The sequence below is a fragment of the Acinonyx jubatus genome, chromosome X, assembly GCF_027475565.1.
Source record: "Acinonyx jubatus isolate Ajub_Pintada_27869175 chromosome X, VMU_Ajub_asm_v1.0, whole genome shotgun sequence".
In the NCBI taxonomy this organism is placed as follows: Eukaryota; Metazoa; Chordata; class Mammalia; order Carnivora; family Felidae; genus Acinonyx; species Acinonyx jubatus.
Window position 1 is genome coordinate 15,309,566 of NC_069389.1, and position 22,339 is coordinate 15,331,904.

Sequence of the window (22,339 nt, forward strand, 5' to 3'; positions counted from 1 at the left end):
AGTTTAAAAAGCTTTACAGTTTAAAAAGCGCTATTTCAGCAATGCTTCAAGGTGACTGAAGGAACAAACCTTACCTTCCGAGAATTTTGGAAAAGTCATTTCCACATCGTGAATTACCTCCAGATCGTCGATAAAGCCTGGAATGGGGTCGCCAAGAGAACCCTCAATTCTGCTTAGAGAAAACTGTGGCCTGAATGCGTTCTTGGGCATGACGCAGAGGGGCTTGCTCGTGAACAGGAGCCGCCAGTTGTCACTAAAATTGTGTCCTTGGGGAAGACCACGGGACTGGAGGTGAATGAGGATGACATTCAGGAGCTGGTGGAGGAACGTGGCCAGGAGCTGACCACTGAGGAAATGACGGATCTGCATCGAGAGCTACAGCAAGAGGTTACAGAGGAGATCTCGTCTGCAAAGGAGGAGGGGAAAAAGGCGGTGGAATCCCTCACTTCAAGTGAGATTAGGGAGATGTGTGAAATGTGGGAAGAAGTGCGAAATTGTGTAGAAAAGCACCACCCGAATAAGGCTGCAGCAGTGTGAGTGAGGAATCTCTTTAATGACAATGCATTGTCACATTCCGAGAAATCCTCAAAAGGAGGCAAAAGCAAGTGTCATTGGATAAGTTCCTTGTTAAAGTTGCACAAAAAGAAAAAGATTCCACTGAGCCAATAGATAGCAATGATTCCATTAGTCAGAGTGAAAGTCGCCCTACACAATAACCCTCCTCTCTCGTCTCCCTCACACCAGCCCTGAAGGTTTTCAAAGGTTAGTGCAGGTTAATTTTTTTAATTTTTCTATTTTGATTTTCTTATTTTGTATTACAGTATTGTAATGATTTTTATATGAATAGTTTTGGGTTATGGAACGAATCACCTAAGTTTCCAATATTTCTTAAAAAAATTTTTTTAATGTTTATTTATTTTTGAGAGAGAGAGAGAGAGACAGAGCATGAGCAGGGGAGGGGCAGAGAGAGAGGGAGACACAGAATCTGAAGCAGGCTCCAGGCTCTGAGCTGTCAGCACAGAGCCCGATGCGGGGCTCAAACTCACGGACTGCAAGATCATGACCTGAGCTGAAGTCAGGACGCTCAACCGACTGAGCCACCTAGGCACCCGAGTTTGCAATATTTCTTATGGGCAAATTCACTCTGATATACAAGTGCTTTGGGTTACAACCATGTTTGCAGAACGAATTATGCTCACAAAGCAAGGTTTTACTGTGTATCTTTTAAGGGAAGATAGTTTTATACTGCTATTTCCAGTTCAAATTCGGGACCACCAGGCTTTGACTTCTTTGATTTGTGTCCATTTTATGCAGAAAATCTTGATTCCTAATGACATTAACATAATTATATATTCACTTTGTGTGTGTGTGTGTGTGTGTGTGTGTGTGTGTAATCTAGAAATAACAATAACACAGATAAACTGAAAAGAATTTAAGATGTCTTTAGCAGCTGTTTTTGTTCTGGTTTTACTACTGCATTAGTCAATAGCTCCAGGCCATTCTCTGTGCCATTATGTCAGCAACTTGGTATATGGTTAAATTCATTGGTTACCCCTCATTTCTGTTTTTATTCCATTTTGTTTTATGGTTACGTAAAACATTTATATGGTTCCAAAGTCAAAATAGCCCTTAGCCATAATCCTTCCACCAGCTTGGGGCCTAGCACACCAAACACTCAAGTAGCCACTGACTTTTTCACCTGGGTATATGATCCATGATCCTTCTATGCCAAGTCATTCACGGGTGGGGACAACTCCCACCAAGAAAGCCAAAGGCGTGTAAGGACCATGATTTGCCCTAAAGTTCAGCTTGATTGTAGTTTTGGGGAGCTTTGCAAAGGAAAGGTCAAAAAGCATATTTCTCCCAATCCTCCGGCTTCACCTAGAGAGTGGAGAGCAGAGAGCAGTGGACAACAGGAGCACTGGAGAGAGAAGGAGTCCCTCATCTCCAGTTCCACCCAAGCTCGGAAGTCCTCCCCGCCCCCCTTTTTTACATTGTTATAGAACCCGTCAGTGTTTATTTTCCTTTAAGAAATGAAGGGATTCTTTTTCTGGTTTAAAATGGAGATAATTGGCATATAACATCATATTAGTTTCAGGTGCACAACATGATTCAAAATTTGTACATATTGTGAAATGATCACCACAGGAAGTCTAGGTAACATTCACCACCACACAGTGCCTTTTGTCCCCTTGTGATGAGCATTTTAAAGATCTAATCGCCTAGCAGCTTTCAAATATACAATACAATATTGTCAGCTAAGGTCGCCATTCCACCCCCAGGGCTTACTTATTTTATAGCTGAAAGTTTCTGCGTTTTGACTCCCTTCACCCATTTCCCCCACCGCCCATTCCTACCTCTGGTAACCACCAATCTGTTCTCTGTGTCTATAAGCCCAGGTTTTGTTTTTGTTCTTATCTTTATTTAAATTCTACATGTGAGATTATATGGTATTTGTCTTTCTGTGTCTGACTTAATTCACTGAGGATCGTGCTTTCAAGTTCCATCCATGTTGTTGCAAATAGCACCATTTCCTTCTTTTTATGGCTGAGTAATATTCCATTTTGCATACAGACTGCATCTTCTTTATCCATTCATCCATTGATGGACACTTAGGTTATTTCCATACCTTGGCTATTGTACACAATGCTGCAGTGAACATATTAGTTTACTATATGGGGTTTTAGTATTTTCATTTTCTTCACATAGATACCCAGAAGTGGGATTGCTGAATCGTATGGTAGTCCTATTTTTAATTTTTTTTAAATATTATTTTTTAAAAAAATGTTTACTTATTTTTGAGGGACACAGCGGGGAGGGGCAGAGAGAGAGGGAGACAGAGGATCCAAAGCAGGCTGCACGCTGACAGCAGACAGCCCAATGTGGGGCTCAAACTCATGAACCGTGAGATCATGACCTGAGCTGAAGACACATGCTTAACCGACTGAGCCACCCAGGCGCCCCCTATTTTTTATTTTTTTGAGGAACCTCCATACTGTCTTCCATAGTGGCCACAACAATTTACATCACTACCAACAGTGCATGAGGGTTTCCTTTTCTCCACACCTTCCCCAACACTTGTTATTTTTTATTCTCCTCTTTCTTAAGATTTTCTCTTCCTCAGGTCCCTGCCTTTTATAATTATTTCTCCATCTCCCTGGCCTTTCCTCCTCCAGGTGCAAGAGTCCTTTGTTAACGTTCTAGCACAGATGAGATCACCATGGCCCATAGCCAATGACTATTAACTGCAACCTTAGCTTGTCACCACTCATATAACACCTGAAGTGTCCCTTACCTTCGGGGTCACTTCCAACTCTAGTTTTGACATTTCTGGCAGAAAAAAAAAGTGAGAAAATATCCTACTCATTACAAATTGGAGGGGCACCTGGGTGGCTTAGTGGGCTAAGTATCTGACGCTTGATTTTGGCTCAGGTCATGATCTCACTATGGTGACATGGAGCTCCACATCAGGCTCCACGCTTGAGATTCTCTCTCTCTCTCTCTCTCTCTCTCTCTCTCTCTCTCTCTTTCTCTCCCCCCACCCTCGGCTCCTCCCCCGGCTCGTGCTTTCTCCCCTTATGAAATCCTTTATGGGTGTCCTCACCCCCATTATCCAGGGCGGGCATAACGGGGGATCTAAATGAGATAGACAATCTAACCCTAAAACAACAGATGCAGGCCCTTGGCCTTACCCTAACCACCTTACATCACTGGGTCAGGGAACGATTACCTGTAAATCTGACCACAGACGTTCACCCCTTTAAACCAGGAGATGCAATATGGATAAAGGAATAAAATATCCAACCCCTAAAACCATTCTGGAGGGGCCTGTTCACTGTCATTTTGTCCACCCCACCTGCACTACAGGTAGCCGAAGTGGGTCCCTGGATTCACTACAGCAGAGTGAGGCCAGCATCTCGAAACTGGGAGTGCATTACTGATCCACCAACACTGTGCAAGCTGACCATATGGAAGAAGCAATCTGCAACCCCAGAGGCTCTGGGAGACTGCAGCCCTGCTTTAGCCACTCCGGAAGCTAACTATGCACGGCAGAAGTTTGAGGGATCGACAGTTCGATGAAACAAAAGACTGTCCTTATTTTCTATATGTTTCCTTACTGTGATGCACTGTCACTCCCCGTTTCTCACTATTATTGTGATTCTTGCTCTACTCTTTGCCATAGGATTGGCCGAGGCCCTCCCCGGCCGGCTAAAAATATGAAGCGAGGTTTCTGTTAACACTCACCTTCTTTTTGTGGATAGAATACTTCGTTGGTACCAACATGGGGAAACAATGGACATAAGAGACTAAAAAATTAGATCCCCACAAGCCTTATAGTAGGACAAAACACCCCAGTCCTACTATCCAGGCTTGGCTTCTTAAAAGCTCAATTATTGGGAAAAAAAAACTGTCCTTCCTAGTGCAGAAAAAGTTCACCGTCGTCTCTGTTCAAAACTTAATGTGCCTAGGCCAAAGATTTTATAACGCAACTACCCAAAAAAACCCAATGATGGGGGACCCCAGATAACCTTGAGCCAGATCCCCACCCCTTGTCTAACTTGTCTCATCTCTGAGAGGCCTGGGACAATGTCAATGTGGCCATCAAATGGCAGGCCTCAGGTGGACTATACTAGATATGTGGGAGAACAGCCTATATAAATAAACCTCTAAACCAAGGTGATGCTCTTTGACCCTAAATAAAGGGGTCCGAGCATCCAAGGGGGGGGGGATGTCATAGGGTGTCCTTCCTAAGGAAAGAAAAAAAAACCCTCAACCTTGCTATGTACTTGACAACATCCTTTGCGACCTTGTAACATGAGACCACTTAATCAGACTATGTGTTATCATATATGAGAAACAAAGAAGTAAAAAATATATAAAAAACTACCCCACGTGGCGTTCGGGGCTCAGTTGTTTGGATACGAACCCAACTGAGCGGTGCCACTGGCAGGAATATAAATTGCTTCCAGGAAAGAAAAGCCTCGGTGTCGGTGTCACGACTATCAGTGCGAGAATCCTGCTACACTCTCACTGATCTCTCAGTATTTACTTGGGGAACCGATTTTTTTATCCTGGCTCAGGTAGAAAGGACAGCATTCTACAATTGTTATATGACCTCTTAAACTCAAGTTGGCAGCATAACCATTTACAGAAACCAAATATTCTCTCTTTTGGTTCCAACCGTGCCATTAATCTGAATCATCCCGTGTACTGACCGAAGGCTATAGAAGTGCAGCACCGGCAGGACTGGGCTCACTGTAGGTGACCTGCACGATTTCCAATCGTGCACGCCGAATCAGAGTTGCAAAATCCAAGGAAAAGGCCATTTTCCCGCAGGGCCCCGGAAGCCGGGCGCCACTTTCCCAGGCAGGCGTCCTCAAGTTCCCGGATCCTCACCCGCCGGTGGCGCGGTGACGGGAGTTTCCCCAACCCCGCCCGCCCTGGCTCCCACACCCAATGAGCGGCTGCGGGCCTTTTTGGTGGGCGGGGCGCGCCTTAGGAGCCTTCCCGGTAGGCCTGCGGCCGGCGCGGCGCCTGACGTCTTTCCGTTCTGTCACGTAGCGGTTAGGGCGTGGCTTCCGCTCCGGGCGCCTGAAGGAGACTTGGAGGGTTTGGGGCCACGGCGCTTGAGTTGTTGGGAGTAGTCGTCGCCGCTTCTGCCGGCAACCCATGAGGAAAATGCTCGCAGCTGTCTCCCGCGTGTTGTCGGGCGTCGCCCAGAAGCCGGTGAGGCGGCGTAGGCGGCCCGGGGTAGGGCACCGGCGGGGCCGAGGCGGGGCCCGGGTCCAAGGCGGGCCGGACGCTGGAGAACGCGGGAGGACGGCCCGGGCCTCGGGGCGCGCGGTTTGGTGCCGCCTAGGGCGCTGCGGGGCGTCCGGGGAGCCGCGGGTCTTTTGTTTTTGCTTTCGCACCGTGCATTCCGCTCCGCCTCCGGGACAAGGGGCTACTGGGCCCTTCGGCGGTTAATGGGGACGGGAGCTCTGCAAAGTCCGCGTGGAGGTCAGCCGCGGCTCCTTGCGCCTGCTAAAGCTGGTGTGCTCCAGAAATGCCCGTTCATTTACTGCAGACAGAAAAGGGGGCCTTGGGCTTCCTCGAGTCTCCAGTTGATCCTGCCCATTCATTTTCAGTCTTCCTAATTTTATTCCTCTTGACTGAGAGGCCATATAGTACGTTAAGAGTGTGAAATCCGGAAACGGGTTGTGTTCAAACACCTGCCTCACCATTCACTAACCCTGTGACCTTGGGCAAGTTTTTTTAAACCTCTGGTGCTCAGTTGCCCTATCTCTAAAGGGAAGATAATACGTACGAGTACTTACCCCATGAGGTTGTCGTGAGGCTTAAACGCGTGACACGTATGTAAACCTTTCCAAATAGTGCCTGGTACATAGTAGGTGCCATCTGTGTTCAATGTTATTTCAGTGCCCAGTGGGTATACATTTATGGAACACCTGCATTCAGCTTTGGAGGGTTAAGACCGGGTCATGCTCACCAGAAAGCACCCCCCCCCCCCGCTGCCCCCGCAAACCTTCCCCTAAAACGTTGAGGTTTTATTTGGCAGCCGCTTCAAAGGCAGTCAAGCAGAACCCAGAGGAAACCGCCCTCCCCCTTACGTACGCTTAGGGTAAAAGTAGCTAAAGAAAACAGCAGTGGTGATTGGAGGCTGCGGCTCCAGCTCTTAGATGTGCCTAAGACCTTGAACCATTTTGACCTCTTAGGTAGTGGAAGGTAGTGTTACTGGGTATAACTGTAGCCAAACTTGCCTTGCAATTCAGCTTCTAGTAACTCTCCCAGGACTTTGTGGCACTTCTGCTTAGTATGGGCAGATATCATCGAAAGGTAGGAAGTATATAGCCTTCTGGGAATCCCATTGACTGAAATGACTACAAAACACAATTTGGTTAATCAGTTATTAGCGTGTAATTGTAACCAGATCTACCTGAAGGATAAGCACATTTAAGTGTTACTTCTGTAAATCACATGATACGACCAACACTTACTGAGCTCTTAACAAGTGCCAGGCACTAGGCTATTTAATCTCCACAACTGCAGTTTTAAGTTGAATGTAAGTAATAGAAACGTATTTTCAACATTATATAAAGGTCTTAGTTTGGTATTATGTTACATTTAAAGGGTTGCATTAGAAAAGAAAAACTTTGATAGAATTGGTGATATTCTACAGAAAGAGGAAAATTGGTATGTGAGTTTTCAAATTACTGTCACCTGTGTTTCTCTGTGAATACAGAGAAGTCATTTAATATCAGACTCTCATTCACTCAACTGTCCAAAATACTCCTGGTTGTGTTTTGCAGTCTTCCGGCAAGTCGTTGGCCTGAAATGCAAATTGCACTTCATCTCAATAAAACTTTGGCCTCCTCAAAAATCAAATAGAAATGAATTTTGGGTTACAGTGATGTGTTAACTGGATAAAACCAGAGCGGAATATAACTTCATTTAGTCACAAATTTTTATTGAGAGAAAAGATTATTACAGCAGAAATAGATTCTTGAGGATGAGAGACAGTGAAAGAGTTAATGCTCCTTACTTTGAACCCTCTTTTTGGCTATTTTGCATGCTTCTCCTGATGCCTGTATATGTGGCATTAATTATACTAAGGCACAGAAAAATATTTTGAAGAATTGTGTATTCAGCGTGGATTATGTGTGTCTGTGGGCTGAAACCCTGTTTAATAGCTCCTCCCTGCGACAGAGCGAATCAGGTAATTAGTGTTTCCATAAACTGTAATAATTGATGAGATGTCCTCAAAGTGCTCAGTGTACTTTAAGGTCTTGGGTCTAGTGTGCTTATTCATCAGGTTTCAGTTGTGTTAATACAGGTTGCTTAGAGTGTTCAAAGTGTTTTAGAATCATCATAGATGTATACGTTCTTCTTTGAACCTATACTTCTTAACACTGAAAAGATCATTGTTAGATGAACTGGACAAGTTTCTCGTTGCACAGTTTGCCACACATTCCCAGTGATTCTGGGTTTGACACTTTGATTTCCAACAGTGTCGTTAAAATGAAGCATATCTGATGTTACTCCCATCAAGACAGAAACAACCTGTTTCCAAGCGTAGGTGATACAAACAAGTGTAAGGAATTTGTCCTTTAACAAACTCATTGTGTGAAGTAGATGTAGTATTAATATCTTAAAGAATTAATCTTGTAGAATTAATATCTTAAATGTTGCTGTAATTTATTACAATGTTCACTTCTCGGGGGTTACTGGGGCCGGCCTAGGTGGAAGCCTTAGGATGTTGTTCCACTCTTCTCTCTCGGCTTGCCACCTTTCAACCAACCCACAAAACCTTTAGAAATTGGATGCTAGCACCTTCTACAAAATGAGAGTCTCTAAAATGAAAGCAGAGAGCCCAGGGTAACCTAAGTTACTTAAGTACCTGTGATTTCATCTTTGAATGAGGTTGAGTGTCTTCAGTTATTTCACAGATTAAATTGCATTTAAAATTTTTATTCTTTGTCTTACTGTTTGTATTTCCAATATGATCCCTTATTTTGTGAGAATTTCACTACCAGTAATCTTTTGGCTTTTTAGGTAATAGGTAAGATTTTTAATTTACACTTGTAGAATCTGAAATTTTTGAACCATTTTCCCCTTTCACTTGAATGGTTCCCATGTATTTAAGAACTTCAGAGTTTTTATTTTTAATGTGAATGGGTTTGTCCATGGTCTCTCAAAGAGGAATCCCATTTAACAGAGAAGCTTTTTATGGCTCTCCAGAGAAAATGAAAGGTAATTTTTTCAGCAATCTCAACAGTTACAAATTATTATATACTCGGACTTCTGATAGGACTTTCAGCTTCTTTAACTTCAGCTTCTTCAACTCAGCTCCTTTTACCCATTATATGAGTGATTCCTCTAATTTTTGAGATTCATAATAATGAAACGATGAGAAAATATATGAGTAGCTTTCTGGCAGTCATAATCTTTGGCCTTTCCTTCCTGCTCTTTATTATATAGAATTTTCTGTCATTCTTGGTTTCAACTTTAAGATGGAGAAAGAAAAATTTACCTCTTCACCGGTATGGTTGGTTACTGGCTGGTTTGGTCTCTAGTTTTATTTGCTTTTATTAAGTTTTTATTTGAATTCCAGCTAACATACAGTTAACATACAAACATCAGGAAGGGAAAACTGTTGCAGAGAACAGTAATACTAGTTTCAGGTATACAATAAAGTATTTCCACAAGGTCTCTAGTTTTATATATTTTTAAAAATACTTATTTATTTTGAGAGAAGGAGCATGCACATGTGCACGTGCAAGTGGAGGAGGGATAGAGAGAGAAACCCCAAGCAAGCACTGTGCTGTCAAGCACAGAGCCCGACGTGGGGCTCAAACTCCTGAACTGAACCGTGGGTTCAGGGTTGAAATCAAGAGTTGGATGCTTAACCTACTGAGTTACCCAGCTGCCCCAAGGTCTCTAGTTTTAAATATTTCTGAAGACTACAGTTTCTGTAGCTGTATCTGGAAATTTATTTTGCACTACAAGAAATATTTCTGGCTCCACAGCAGTATTTGTGAACCGGCAAAAATAATAGGTCCGTTTCATGATTACCAGAAATTAGTTTGTCACCTCACCCCTCTTAGCTTCTGTCCAAATTCCTCAATTTTCTTCACGTATTCTAGGTATACTAATGGACTCTCTCTACCTGTAACTGAAGCATTTATTTCTAGTGTTGAGGCATTTTTCCTACAGCAGTGTCATTGTTTTGTTGGCTTTATCAGATAAGGGTATATTGATAGGTGAAAAGATAAGTAAATAATAGATTTTTGTATACTTGGAGGTGCATTTAGCAGGTCAGTCTTTACCCTTCTCAACAAGATCAAGTCCAGTGCTAGAAGCTGGATGGTAAGGTGGCACACTGTAGGAACACATCACAGGTACTTTCTGTGGGATGTCAAGAATGTGCTTCAAGTCTCCATGAAGAGAAGTCATGTAACTTTACATATCAGCGTGTGAAAACGTGGCAGAATGTGGCTAAACTAATATAATAATAGTAATTGGTTAAATGTTTGTGGTCCAGTCTGGACCTTGGTCATCACTTAGCAGTATTTTTGCTGTGAGCAGGTATGTTCAGTCAAAAGTGAAAAGGAAACATTTCCCCCATCTTTTTACCACCCAAGCAGTGACAGCCACCCATAACATCAAGAAGGGAACATTGTTGCAGAGAACATCTCTCCCTTCTGAGGCTTCAGGAAGAGCCTACTGAAGACCTAAGCTGTTCAGATTATAAAATGTCTGTCAAGTCCATTGTTTTTAAGTCAGGGAGTGCTAAGTATCTTTTCTTTTGTCTTGTACATGTCTCACAAACATATTTATCTCATACTTTGAATAGTTTGAAATTTTTTTTTTTTTATGGAACCATTTCATAGAATGGTGGTTTGCCTGAAGTAGGAATGGAATCACAGTTTTATTTGAAGAAGAATTCTGAAAGTAAAGCTTTAGCTTGTTCAGTGTATAACTATAAACAAAGCCCAGAGATTGTCTAGTCTTTTCTGTTGGCCAGTAACTTCATTATATTTTCAATGTAATTTTTTTGGAAACAAAATGGCTAAGTAGATGGGTTTGACTTTTTTTCCTCCTTTCTGTTTCTGCTGTTTGCCTTCAGGAAGGGTGTATAATCATGTTTAATTGGCCAAAGCATGGAATCATTTTGAAGACAAGATCCCAACACAGTGAAGAGAAAGGAAGATAAACCCATGAATGTGTTGGGGATTAGGAAAATTCCAGGACTGCATCCTGATAATTGGTTAATAATAATAATAATGACTTTCAAAAATACCTAAAAATAAAAAGTACTGATATGTTTGTATATTTTGGTCTTTCAAGGCAAGCAGAGTGCTGGTGGCATCCCGTAATTTTGCAAATGATGCTACATTTGAAATTAAGGTAAGAGGTGTTTTGCTTTGTGTTAATAATATTTCCACAGGTATACTTTGTTACAGAGTTTTACCTTTGAAATCGAACATTTTGATATTCATGCTCTTTTACCATTTTCTTCCAAATGTTCTAGAGTCAGAGGTTCAGAGGAGTTTAGCAAAAGTTAGAATTCACTTTTCTTGCTCAGCAGCTTGCTGGTGTTTTGGGGAGGGGGAAGGGGGGAGACCTAAAAACATTGAAAATCCAAAATTTAGAATGTTGTTTCAGTAAAATATTTCAATAGGAATAGAGTGCTTCTTTAAAAGTTTGTCTTTCAACCTATAACTCCTTTGACTTCGAGGGGTTCTCAGTGAAAGTCGTCTTAGAAATATTTCTTTTCTACTCCATCCCATTGCACAGTGAACTTTATGATTTAAGGAGTCAGAAGCAATATGTAGCATTTCCAATGTGCTCCTCTGCAGCTTTTTGAATTAAATATTGTTGCGATATTAGATCTTAGAATGGGTTGGCAGTGTTTATGTTGTAGTAACTGGAAGTTAACTGTCTGATTCCATTTTAGAAATGTGATCTTCACCGACTGGAAGAGGGCCCTCCTGTCACCACGGTACTCACCAGGGAGGATGGGCTCAAGTACTATAGGATGATGCAGACTGTTCGCCGAATGGAATTAAAGGCAGATCAGCTGTATAAACAGAAAATTATTCGTGGTTTTTGTCACTTGTGTGATGGTCAGGTAAGTGGTGGTTTTGTAATAAAACCATGTTAGATTTAGGAATTTAAGTATGGTTGTTTTGTGGTTTTTTAATTAGAGAGCATGGGGTAGGGGCAGAGAGAGAGAATCCCAAGCAGACTCCACATTCAGCACAGAGCCCATTGCTGGGCTTGGTCCCATGACCCTGGGATCAAGACCTGAGCCTAAATCAAGAGACGCTCAACCAACTGAGCCACCCAGGTGCCTCAGTATGGTTTGTATTTACTGGTTTTTACCTTGCCTTTTGCATCAGAAGGACTCGAGACTGGCTTGTCAGAGTAAAGATGAGAATGCCAAGACCTGCTATGAAGCTTACACTGGAGAATTTTTTCACATGCTCCTGTGCCTTACATGGCACTGTGATCACCTGTACTGGATATACTTTTTGGGGGAAGGGTTTTCATTTTGATTTTTGTCTTGTGGATTTAGGCCAAGGGTTACAAATTCAAATGCCTGTGGGGACTAGCTAGGTGCAATAAAGGAGTGAAGAAGGCCAGCTGTACAAAACTAGAGAACGGTGACTAGGACTGGTAGTGACCTTGAGCAGGCAGCCCCCCTGCCCACCAGGGGCATCATAACTTGGTTCTAGCCGGTTGATGCCATGTGGACATATGAGATTAGTGCTTCCTGTTGTTTGTTTCTTCTAGAGAAGACAGAGGTCTGGATTTTCACATGAAATTCCCCCAATATTAATGTTGATGTCTAATTCAGGATTTTTTCCATATCACTGTATGGGCTTGAAACTGTACATCTGTGGATTGCCGGTTTGCAGCTTCTGGCTTGTGCTTTACCCTCTACTCTGCTTGTGATGAAAAATAGAGCTCTTTTTGTGGTTATTAAAGAGTTCCGCTAGGCCAAATGTTTCCTAATATTCTAGGGATTCTTTTATCTAGAAATGTGAATTGTATTGACTCATTGCTGCTGCTTCTTTTAATGCAGGAAGCTTGTTGTGTGGGCCTGGAGGCCGGCATAAATCCCACAGACCATCTTATCACAGCCTATCGGGCTCATGGCTTCACCTTTACTCGTGGACTTTCTGTCCGAGAAATTCTTGCAGAGCTTACAGGTTTGCTGTTGATTTTCAAAAAAGAAAAATTACTGAAATAACTTTGCAGATCTCTCATATTAAGATGCTATTACAACTTAATATTAAAACCTTTTTGAGTTAAAAAAAAAAAAAGAAAGCCTCTCCTTTTGGTGCTCTGGTACCTCTCTTGTGCTTTTGAGTAAACTGACCGTTTTTGAGGTCATCTGGTCCTTCAGGTAGAAATTTAAAAATGTTAGCTCCGTAAAATCAGAATACTGTTGATCACTCAAGCATGCCAGTAGAAATCTAGCAGTCATAGAAAGTAAATGGGGTAGGAGCATTTCATTGTATGCAATTTAAATTCTAGGAATCTTTTTCATGTCCCCTTTGACTTTTGAACTGTTCATTGTACCAGTGTAGGGGAAATCAGAAGATGTTTATAACTGGAAAAAAAGTCCAGGGTATCATGATAACGTCTAAAGGATAAAGGTCAAGGACATGAGACTGGATTGGTGTTCATGAAAGGATGTAGTGGAACACGTATTTGCATAGAGGGATGGGTGCTTATACAGTTGAATTAGCCTGTGAGTCCCCGTGGTTGACCCTCTCAGTAAATACTTGGCGTGCGATTTTCTTTTGTATATTTGGTTTTTGATGTGTATATGCTGCCATTTCTAGGACGAAGAGGAGGTTGCGCTAAAGGGAAAGGCGGATCGATGCATATGTATGCCAAAAACTTCTACGGGGGCAACGGCATCGTCGGAGCTCAGGTGACCCGAGATGAGGATGAGGATTGCATGCTTGCCTTGATTTGGCCTTAGACCATGTCTTAAAGATCTTCACACCCCAGAGAATGTTCTCTTGAAGTATTTTAGGACTGTGGAGGCTTGGTGTACTTTTTTTTTAAATTTTTATGTTTTTAGGTTATATTTTATATTTGAGAGACAGAGACAGAGAGACAGAATCTGAAGGCGGCTCCAGGCTCTGAGCTGTCAGCACAGAGTCTCAAACCCACGAGCAGTGAGTTCATGACCTGAGCCGAAGTCGGATGCTTAACCGACTGAGCTACCCAGGCGCCCCAAGGAGCCTGGTGTTTTTTAAAAGACCTGTTGCTTCATAGCCTACCATTTGATCAGTTAATAAACAGGTTTGGACAGTGATTTAAAATTCTTCCTTTTAGGTATTTGTCAGGTTTCATAAGGAAGCAAGAGTCTGTAGTAACAGCTGTACCTTCACCTTTTCCATTTAAGTACATTGATTGCTTTGTCACATCCACTTTGCCCTGCCTCTCCCAGCTGTAGACTGCTGATGCTAGTGTCTGACAAGGAAAGGCAGGTGATCAGGATCTTAGGGGCCTAGTTAGAAATAAATCCAGCTTTCTTGCTTATGTAGTCCTCTTCGTTCTCATCAGTTAGTGAATAGTGAAGAAGTAACAGTGTAAAAATGTAACTAGATTGTTTGGTTTGTTTTCTAATGAAATTCTATTATATGTTTAAAAAAATTAGGTTTTGGCTCTTTAGTAGTGGAATCTTTGCAGAAATGTTGTTTCATGGTTAAAAGAGAATGGGAATTATTCATGCTGTTTTACCAGTTTGTAATTATGGGGGTGGAGTAGTTAGAGATAGCAGTGGAAGAGGGAGTTTGCAGTGACACTGTAATTTTTATCTTAAATTCTGGCCAGAGTTAAAATGCGGAGCATTAATTTCCCTCCTCATGGAGGGATGTTGGCTAACATACATTCTATACAGTGTCTTCTTGGTTTTGGGGGTAGATTCCCTTGATTCATTGCTTATATACAACACCCAGTGCTCATCCCAACCAGTGCCCTCTTCAATGCCCATCACCCATTTTCCCCCACCCCCCCCATCAACCTTATGGTTTGCCTTCCTCCCTTTCTGTTTGTAACTATTTTTTTCCCCTTCCCCTCCCCCATGGTCTTCTGTTAAGTTTCTCAAGTTCCACATATGAGTGAAAACATATGGTATCTGTTTTTCTCTGACTGACTTAGCGTAATACCCTCTAGTTCCATCCACGTTGCTGCAAATGGCAGGATTTCCTTCTTTCTCATTGCCAAGTAGTATTCCATTGTATATATAAACCTCAGTGGTTCTTTTCTTGGTTGTCCTTAATATTAGGTGCCCCTGGGAGCAGGGATTGCTCTGGCCTGTAAGTATAACGGAAAGGATGAGGTCTGTTTGACTTTATATGGCGATGGTGCTGCTAACCAAGTGAGTATATGCCTCTTAAGTTTTTAATAACCATTGCAGTTTTATTCCTAAAGCGTTGAACGTTCATAGTTCATTGGTAGAGAAAGAATATATTGCTTATTAGTTGAAGTAGCCATTCGTGGAAAGCTAAAACTTGGTTTTATGGCCAGATTAAAGGTTTACTTCATGGCCTGTTCACCAAGCGCTTTGTACGGGCACACCTGTGAGGGAACTCTCCTTTGCCTCTACCTCAGTGCTTCACAAACGCTCAGCGGCTGAAAGACCTTTTCACATTTTACCCCGTTGCAAACCAATTCTTCAATCAGTACCGTAACGTACAGACTCATTCTCTTGGATGCCCTGGCATCGTCAGACTCCTCTCACGGTCTGTGAGCCGCGACTCTTTCTGTACTTCTGTCATGGCCCGAGTCATCACCAGCCCGTGCACGATACTCTGAGGCACTGCTCTGGATGCTGATTCTCAGGCACCGGTTCACTCTGGTTATCCATCGGGTCTCCTAGCTTTTACAATAAAGCATAAAACCAGGTAGCCACAGAGCCAGTGTGTTTCGTACTACTGCCTTGACCCCACTTAACAAGTGGTGGTATTTGGTTTGTGCCTTCCTTGGGTTGCAAAAAGAGATGTTTGCTGCTGCCTTTCCCTAACACACACTCGTTGGTTTCAAAAGCTGGTTTGTGGAAGGTGAGGCATTTCGTGTTTTGTGAAAACTTCTGTGTCAGAGGGCAGCTGCAGGGGACGATGAAGAAGTCTAGAGAAAAATGGCAAAATGAAACCATTTGAACTTCTTCTACATACTTCCAGGGTCAGATCTTCGAAGCTTACAATATGGCAGCTTTGTGGAAATTGCCATGTATTTTCATCTGTGAAAATAACCGCTATGGAATGGGAACATCTGTTGAGAGAGCAGCGGCCAGCACGGATTACTACAAGAGAGGTGACTTCATTCCTGGGCTGAGGGTAAGGACATCTGGTGTGAAGCAAGGGCTACCCCCTTGATGCCTCTGTGCGTGACCTTGACAATCTCACACACGTTGAAGCGTTCTCGGTTTTTAGTGCACAAATAGGTCCTGTAAAAATAAAATGGTTTTAGGTTGATTTATGTTCTGCCCCTTTCCTGTGTATCAACAGGTAGATGGAATGGATATCCTGTGTGTCCGGGAGGCGACGAGGTTTGCAGCCGCCTACTGTAGATCTGGAAAGGTAAGGCTTTCTCTTAGGCCTGTGGGCTAGAGATTTCTATTGATGCTTGTCTTAAAGTTAAAAGAATGCCTCCCGTGTGTCTATCGTAGCTCTTCAGGGGTAGCTGGTAGTTGAGGTTATGTATATAGTAGAAGCAGAGTCAAGTGAATCGGGGCCCTTTGTAAATAGTGTGGTCTTGGTAGCTCACCTTTTGGGAAACGAAAGATCCCACGTTGCCTCCATTTAGGGCAAATCTTTTGAGTGCTTCCTCAGCATTTTGCCTTGTGGTTTGCCTCCAACCTCTACCCACCCACCCCCTCCATAAGCCCCTCGAATGAACACTGGAGACCCTCACAATGCTCAGCACAGAACTTTGCTTGGATAACAGGTGTTCAGTGTAAGCTTGTCTTCTCTAAGTTAAATATGATGGTTCAAGTGTGTAATCCTAGTCTTCCTGTTCCAGTTGAGAATCTCGACCTTTCAGGGAGAGCAGTAGAGGAAGAGGGCAACAGTGAGGTTGGCGAAGGTGCCATCAGAGGTGGTGGAAAGAATGATGTTCTCCCTAAGTTGGTGTTGCACAGCCCAGAAAGCATGTCCTTAGGGTTGACCTTTCAGTGACCTCCCCTGTGTGGTAAGATTCGGACAGCAGTGATGCTAGTGGGGCAGGGGGTGGAGCAGAGGGGGAAATGTAGAGTATGACTGAGGTGGCAGTGAGCTCAGCGGTCTGTATTCAGACTCCCAAGACTAGAAGAGGTCCAGGCTTGGGAGGTGGGTATCATTCCCCTCTTCCCCAGTTCCTGAAAGAATATGTTGGGTACAAACATATGTAGAAACGTTATCACCGGTTTGTGGTATGTGTTGACTTTCCCAGCCTGATCTTGGAACTAGAGGAATCTAGAAACCCCCTTAGCCCAACCCACTGCGCTTCTCAGTAGCTCCTGGATGACACAGAACAGAAAGAATAGGTGACAGTTCCTGAGGAATTGACGTAGGTCGGGTGATGCAGTAACTACTTCTCATGTGTTCATCGGCACAACTCTTGAGTCCGGTCCCTCATCTGTGAGACCGGAACCTAAGGCACAGAGCAGTCAAGGGTACATAGCTGCTGTACGCCACAGCCCAGATCGGACCCCAGGCACTTGAACTACCGCACCCAAACTGCCCGGGGATCCTAGATCCACCCTCTCCCCCTCAGTGTTCAACCTCGTCTTCTGGAAGGGGGCTGGCGTAGCAGGAGGAAGGTGTCCTAGGGGTGGTCAGGCTGGCCGGCAGAGTCGCAGGGTTAAACAGCAGATGTTGTCCATGACTGCCGTCTTTGTCACACACTCGCCAGATCCGTGCAGCAGGATTGGTCGCCAGCCCCTCTAAAACACTGCGTGAAATGGGGGGAGGAGATTCACCTACCCAGCCTAGCTTTAGTTCTGCCTTCTGTACTTTCCAGCACATACAGGTTTGCTTTTAGTCTTATTCTGTGAGATCTTATGTTCGTGTTTTTCTCTAGCTTTCTAAAAGGATCCAAATGTTTGTAGATCATGTCCTCTGTGACTGAGGGGGAAAACTAGATGAGATAAACTGACACCCTCCCCCTTGGTGTCATAACTGCTAATAGGTTTTTGTTCATTAAATCTCAGCTGTTTCATAGGATTATTATATATCAAAGACCATGCTAATAAAATGATTAAGATCAGTGGGCTCTATAACATGTTAAATGCCTTTTGGATTCCAGTAAGTTCCTAAGAATGAGGAGGAGGGGCACCTGGGTGGCTCAGTCAGTTAAGCATCCGGCTTTGGCTCAGGTCACGGTCTCATGGTTCATGGGTTTGAGTCCCGCATCGGGCTCTGCACTGACAGCTCAGAGCCTGCTTCACATTGTGTCTTTGCCGCTCCCCCGCTTGTGTTCCCTCTCTCAACAAACATTAAAAAAAAAAAAATGAGAAGGATGAAACGGAATACACAGGTATTAGAAATGAGAACAGCTACGTCAGGTAATAGGAATTCTTGACGACTCAGCCAATTTACAGATTGATGAGAAGATCTTTGATTCTGAAAGGATATGCTGTGCCCATCATCTCAGTCTCTACTGGGTTCTGTTTTAGGGGCCCATACTGATGGAGCTACAGACTTACCGCTACCACGGACATAGCATGAGTGACCCTGGTGTCAGGTACGGTCATGGGAAATCTGGGTGTGGTGTCCCAAGTGGCTGGGCTTTGTGTGTGGCTACTCACATGAAAAAGCAAACATTTCTGCCTTTGCTTTGGAAGCCAGACACCAGTGGGCTTCATGCGGTGAATTAGTGGACATCAAGTAAAGTAGTTATAGGAGTCTTTGCGTGGAAGCATTCTGAAAATGCCTGTAATACACAGCATGCACTATGCTCTTGTTAGCAAGAGCAGCAATAAAAAAAAATTGCAGAGGGGGACGCCGGGCTGGCTCAGTTGGTAGAGCATGCGACTTTGTGTCTCCATTGGGAGCTCGGGCCCCACTTTCGGGGTAGAGGTTACTTTAAAAAAAACTGCAGAGAGAAATCATTGCATAAAACAGGTCGACGGTATGGAGAGTTTATGTATTTAGGGGCATGTAGCTTTTGTAGGCACCACCCCCATGAAGACTCGGAATTTGAAAAGCTGGCTGGTGTGGAGTGAGGCCACCTGGCACGTGGGGTATTCAACATGTTGAAATCTATCAGTGAGAGGTAGGTTATGGTAGGAAGATAGTTTTACTTGTCGATTTAGTAATTCTGGCATGTAATGCTGCCATCCCAGCGTGTGACACAGTTAAAAGAAGTAGATTTAGTCAGAGTAAGCCCTGACAAGCCTGGGAGTAGATTGGAGTTCTAAGGGAAAACGTTATAAAGAGCAAGTGGGAAAAATGTCCTTGGTGTTTGCAAAAAACGGTAGAGCCCTTCCTTGTGGGGTTATATGTGACTTAGGGCAAGGAAGTACAGTTGACCCTTGAACGATACAGGTTTGAACCGCATGGGTCCATTTCTTACAGAACGGTATTTTTTTTCTCTGATTTTAACACTTTTTTCTAGTTTACATTAAGAATATAATACGCATGTACAAAATGTGTTTTTTGGGGGAGTCAAAATTTGCAGATTTTCTACGGGGTGTAGGGGGAGTTGGTGCTTCTGACCCCCACGTTGTTCAGGGGTCGGCTGTATCATAGAAGAGGGATTGGAAAACCTGTCTGAGGGTTTGCTGGCCACGCTTCTCTGGGGTCTTCACGTTTGCTTCCTGCTTGGCATTCTGCCTCAGAGTCTGTAGTTCTCCCCACCCACATCAAATGTAGAAGCTCAGAAGGGTGGGACGGTGGGCACATAAAGAGGCTCTACCCCGTCCTTCCTACCCTTCATCTAGAGCCAAGAAGCAAATAAAGGCTTGGCCCCTGTTGTCAGACCGCCCGAGAAGCCGGGGGAAGTGCCAGGGTAGAGTTTCCTGTCAAAGACACGAAGCAGCTCTTACAGAATGGTTAGAGGTGGGGTTCTTGTATTTTGAAAGTAGAATTGCACTGTTCCCACAGTGACAGAGGTATTGCTGTGCTCCCGGTCAGAAACATACATCTGTATTTCACAGAACGGTCTTTGCTGTACCGGAAATGTTCTTACCTATTCGCTTGCCTCCCTGTAGTTACCGTACACGAGAGGAGATTCAGGAAGTAAGAAGTAAGAGTGACCCTATTATGCTTCTCAAGGATAGAATGGTGAACAGCAACCTGGCCAGTGTTGAAGAATTAAAGGTAGGCTCTCTGCTCTCCTTTCTGGGCAACGCGTTTTTCTGCGCACAGAAAGCTGCCGCCCCTGGGGGAACTGCCTCCGTAAATGGGAAGGTTTCACAGCACATGAATCAGTCGTATTTGCAAAAGCTTTAACCCTCCCGGTAGCACCATTCTTTTTTCCCTAAAAATAGACTTTGGATGTTAAATTCATAAATGTTCCAAAATTTAAAAAAACAATCATCACCTTCAAAAATAGCAACTGTTAGCACTTGTATACTAGCAACAGGTTCCAGGTAGAGCTAGTTGGGACCTAAGCTGCTGTGTGTTCAAAAACCTCCCGAACTATAATCTGATTTTTAGGAAATTGATGTTGAAGTGAGGAAAGAGATTGAGGATGCTGCCCAGTTTGCCACCGCTGATCCTGAACCGCCTTTGGAAGAACTAGGCTATCACATTTACAGCAGCGACCCACCTTTTGAAGTTCGGGGTGCAAATCAGTGGATCAAGTTTAAGTCCATCAGTTAAAGGGAAACTGCACATCACGGATGGTGATACTTTCAACTGTAAGGGACTCTGTGTTCTCCACTTTTAACATTAAGCAAGAAAAACCCATAAAAAGAAAGGATGTAATTGCATGTGTTTTGTATAGTGTTGCGTTGAAAGACGTTATCGCACACCTGAGTATTTAGTGTGAAAGTTACAAAGGGTATTTTAGACTTAAAATAGTTCTATTTCTTTTAATAATTGAGATTTGCTAAATCGTATACATTAAGTGAAAAATGGCCATTTCTACCTGTCCAACTCTGCCATCAGTCGAGGGGAGTAGGATCATTCCCTGGACCCTTGTAGTGGCACGTGTCCATCACCAGTGTGCGTGTGGAGGCTGACGCCGATTCACACTGACCACTGCTCAATAAAACGCAATATTTATTATATCCAGGCAGGGTGTAGAAGGACAATTCCATTTTTAAATAAGACCTCTTCATTTATATATTAAATACAAAACATAGTTTTCTATGTACATTCAGTATCAAACAGAAGGCATATTCTTAACATTTTAATCTTTGTAAGTACCCCATGGTCTAGAACAGTGATGCCAGCCTGCTTTCCAGTAAGTGCTATAGGGTGTACGGAATTTTCATCCGTTTTTAAGAACGCCATACTATTCTGGGATGTTAAAATTAGGGTTCAGTCACTGTTCTCACAATGCTAAGGTTCCACTCACCTTTAAAACATGTTGATAAGTAACAACACGTTTAAAAAACCCATCCCGTTTCTGTAAGTCTTTAAAACTTCAAGGTCTTAAATAGTGGTGGTTTCCTTGTGTAAACTCGGTGAAATTTAAACAAAGATGACAGCTCTTGGCTCCCTCTATTCCCTGGCTTAGCCGACAGTTTCAGCCTCATCTTGGGAGGCCAGGGACCCCTGAGCCTTTCTTCTGTACTGGGAGACTGCTGTCCAGAGCTTGCAGAGGAGACCGCCACTAGGAAACAATCCAGAGTCTTTTTTAGAGTGGTAAGAAAAGAACTTCAAAACCCCACCAAATACCGGGGTAGCTCTTATGTCAAAAGCTATGTTGAGTAATTCTAGACTTGTCTAGATTTGCCAAAATGCAGTTCCTAACTTAAAGATACGTCCTCTTGTATTTGTGCCCAGTAGGAAGGGGACGTGACCTGCGAGGCATGTGCAGGAATGCCAGGTTGTTAGAGAATAAAAAGGGTTGGATGGCGCATGGATGGCAGAAGATGGGAGGGGGAGAGCTTTTGTGTTTCCCCTCCCTCTTTCTGACTCATTCGCAACCTGATCCTAGGAAACCTCCAGCGTTGGGGGCTGAGATTGTGGCTTAGAAAACACACTACCCAGATAGGAAATGAATTTCAATGAAGGGGGAAAGTTACCAGCCCTTTGTTTTCTACTGCTTTATTTAAAAGCATAAGCAAAAAAAGTCATTTTCTGTTAGTGTTTTGAAGCCATTCTTACCGTAGTCTAAGGTGTCTTAGATCTTCCTTAGTGATATCATTTAGAATATCAGAAAGTGTATAACCCTCTTCAACAATCTGAAACAGACATCAAATACATAAGAACTAAGCTGCTATTATTATTTGTTATTATTACAGCATAGGAATGTTTTTTTGTTACAAATTTACCTTTTCTATTGTACTCGCATCTGCTCCTTTCTCTTGTAACCAGTCTACAAGCTCTTTATCTGTTTTCTGCCCATGAGACCCAGGTGGGGATGCTGGGTTCCCTGGAGTATCTGCAACGATGAGAGATTTGTTTTGTTGTATATTAATTCTGCAAAGATAAGTTGGATGAAATAAACTATTCCAGAACGTAAATGTGACTTGAAAGCAAATTAATTCATTAAACCTGTCTTAGCAGCTCTAGTCCACAGTGCACAACATCACACAGTTCTTGGCTTCACTTTCCAGAGATTAAAGGAACCACAGGTAAGGGTGATTTTCCTTCTTTGGAATTTGATATGCTATAGGTCTACCACTTTAAATGCTTATTCTAGTCTTTAAAATGCCTTT

At 43.2% G+C, this 22,339-nt stretch overlaps 2 protein-coding genes across 6 annotated transcripts in view; one reads left to right on the forward strand and one right to left on the reverse strand.

The window, feature by feature from the left end:
* Positions 1-5,560: 5,560 nt before the first annotated feature.
* PDHA1 (pyruvate dehydrogenase E1 subunit alpha 1) lies at positions 5,561-22,144 on the forward strand. Its single transcript, XM_027054689.2, has 11 exons — positions 5,561-5,727; positions 10,849-10,908; positions 11,459-11,632; positions 12,590-12,716; positions 13,356-13,447; positions 14,813-14,905; positions 15,708-15,863; positions 16,035-16,106; positions 18,182-18,249; positions 19,718-19,826; positions 20,166-22,144. The coding sequence occupies exons 1-11, from the start codon at positions 5,671-5,673 to the stop codon at positions 20,328-20,330; spliced, it is 1,173 nt and encodes a 390-aa protein (XP_026910490.1). The 5' UTR covers positions 5,561-5,670; the 3' UTR covers positions 20,331-22,144.
* The window catches only part of MAP3K15 (mitogen-activated protein kinase kinase kinase 15), a 123,013-nt gene continuing 121,825 nt past the window's right edge, over positions 21,152-22,339 (reverse strand). For all 5 annotated transcript variants that reach the window (XM_053202134.1, XM_027054690.2, XM_053202136.1 and 2 more), the window contains 3 exons: positions 21,953-22,062; positions 21,786-21,862; positions 21,152-21,288 (listed from right to left, as the gene is read on the reverse strand). In XM_053202134.1, coding sequence (XP_053058109.1) covers positions 21,189-21,288; positions 21,786-21,862; positions 21,953-22,062 — 287 coding nt within the window. In that variant the 3' untranslated portion in view covers positions 21,152-21,188. The remainder of the gene's footprint in view (positions 21,289-21,785; positions 21,863-21,952; positions 22,063-22,339) is intronic.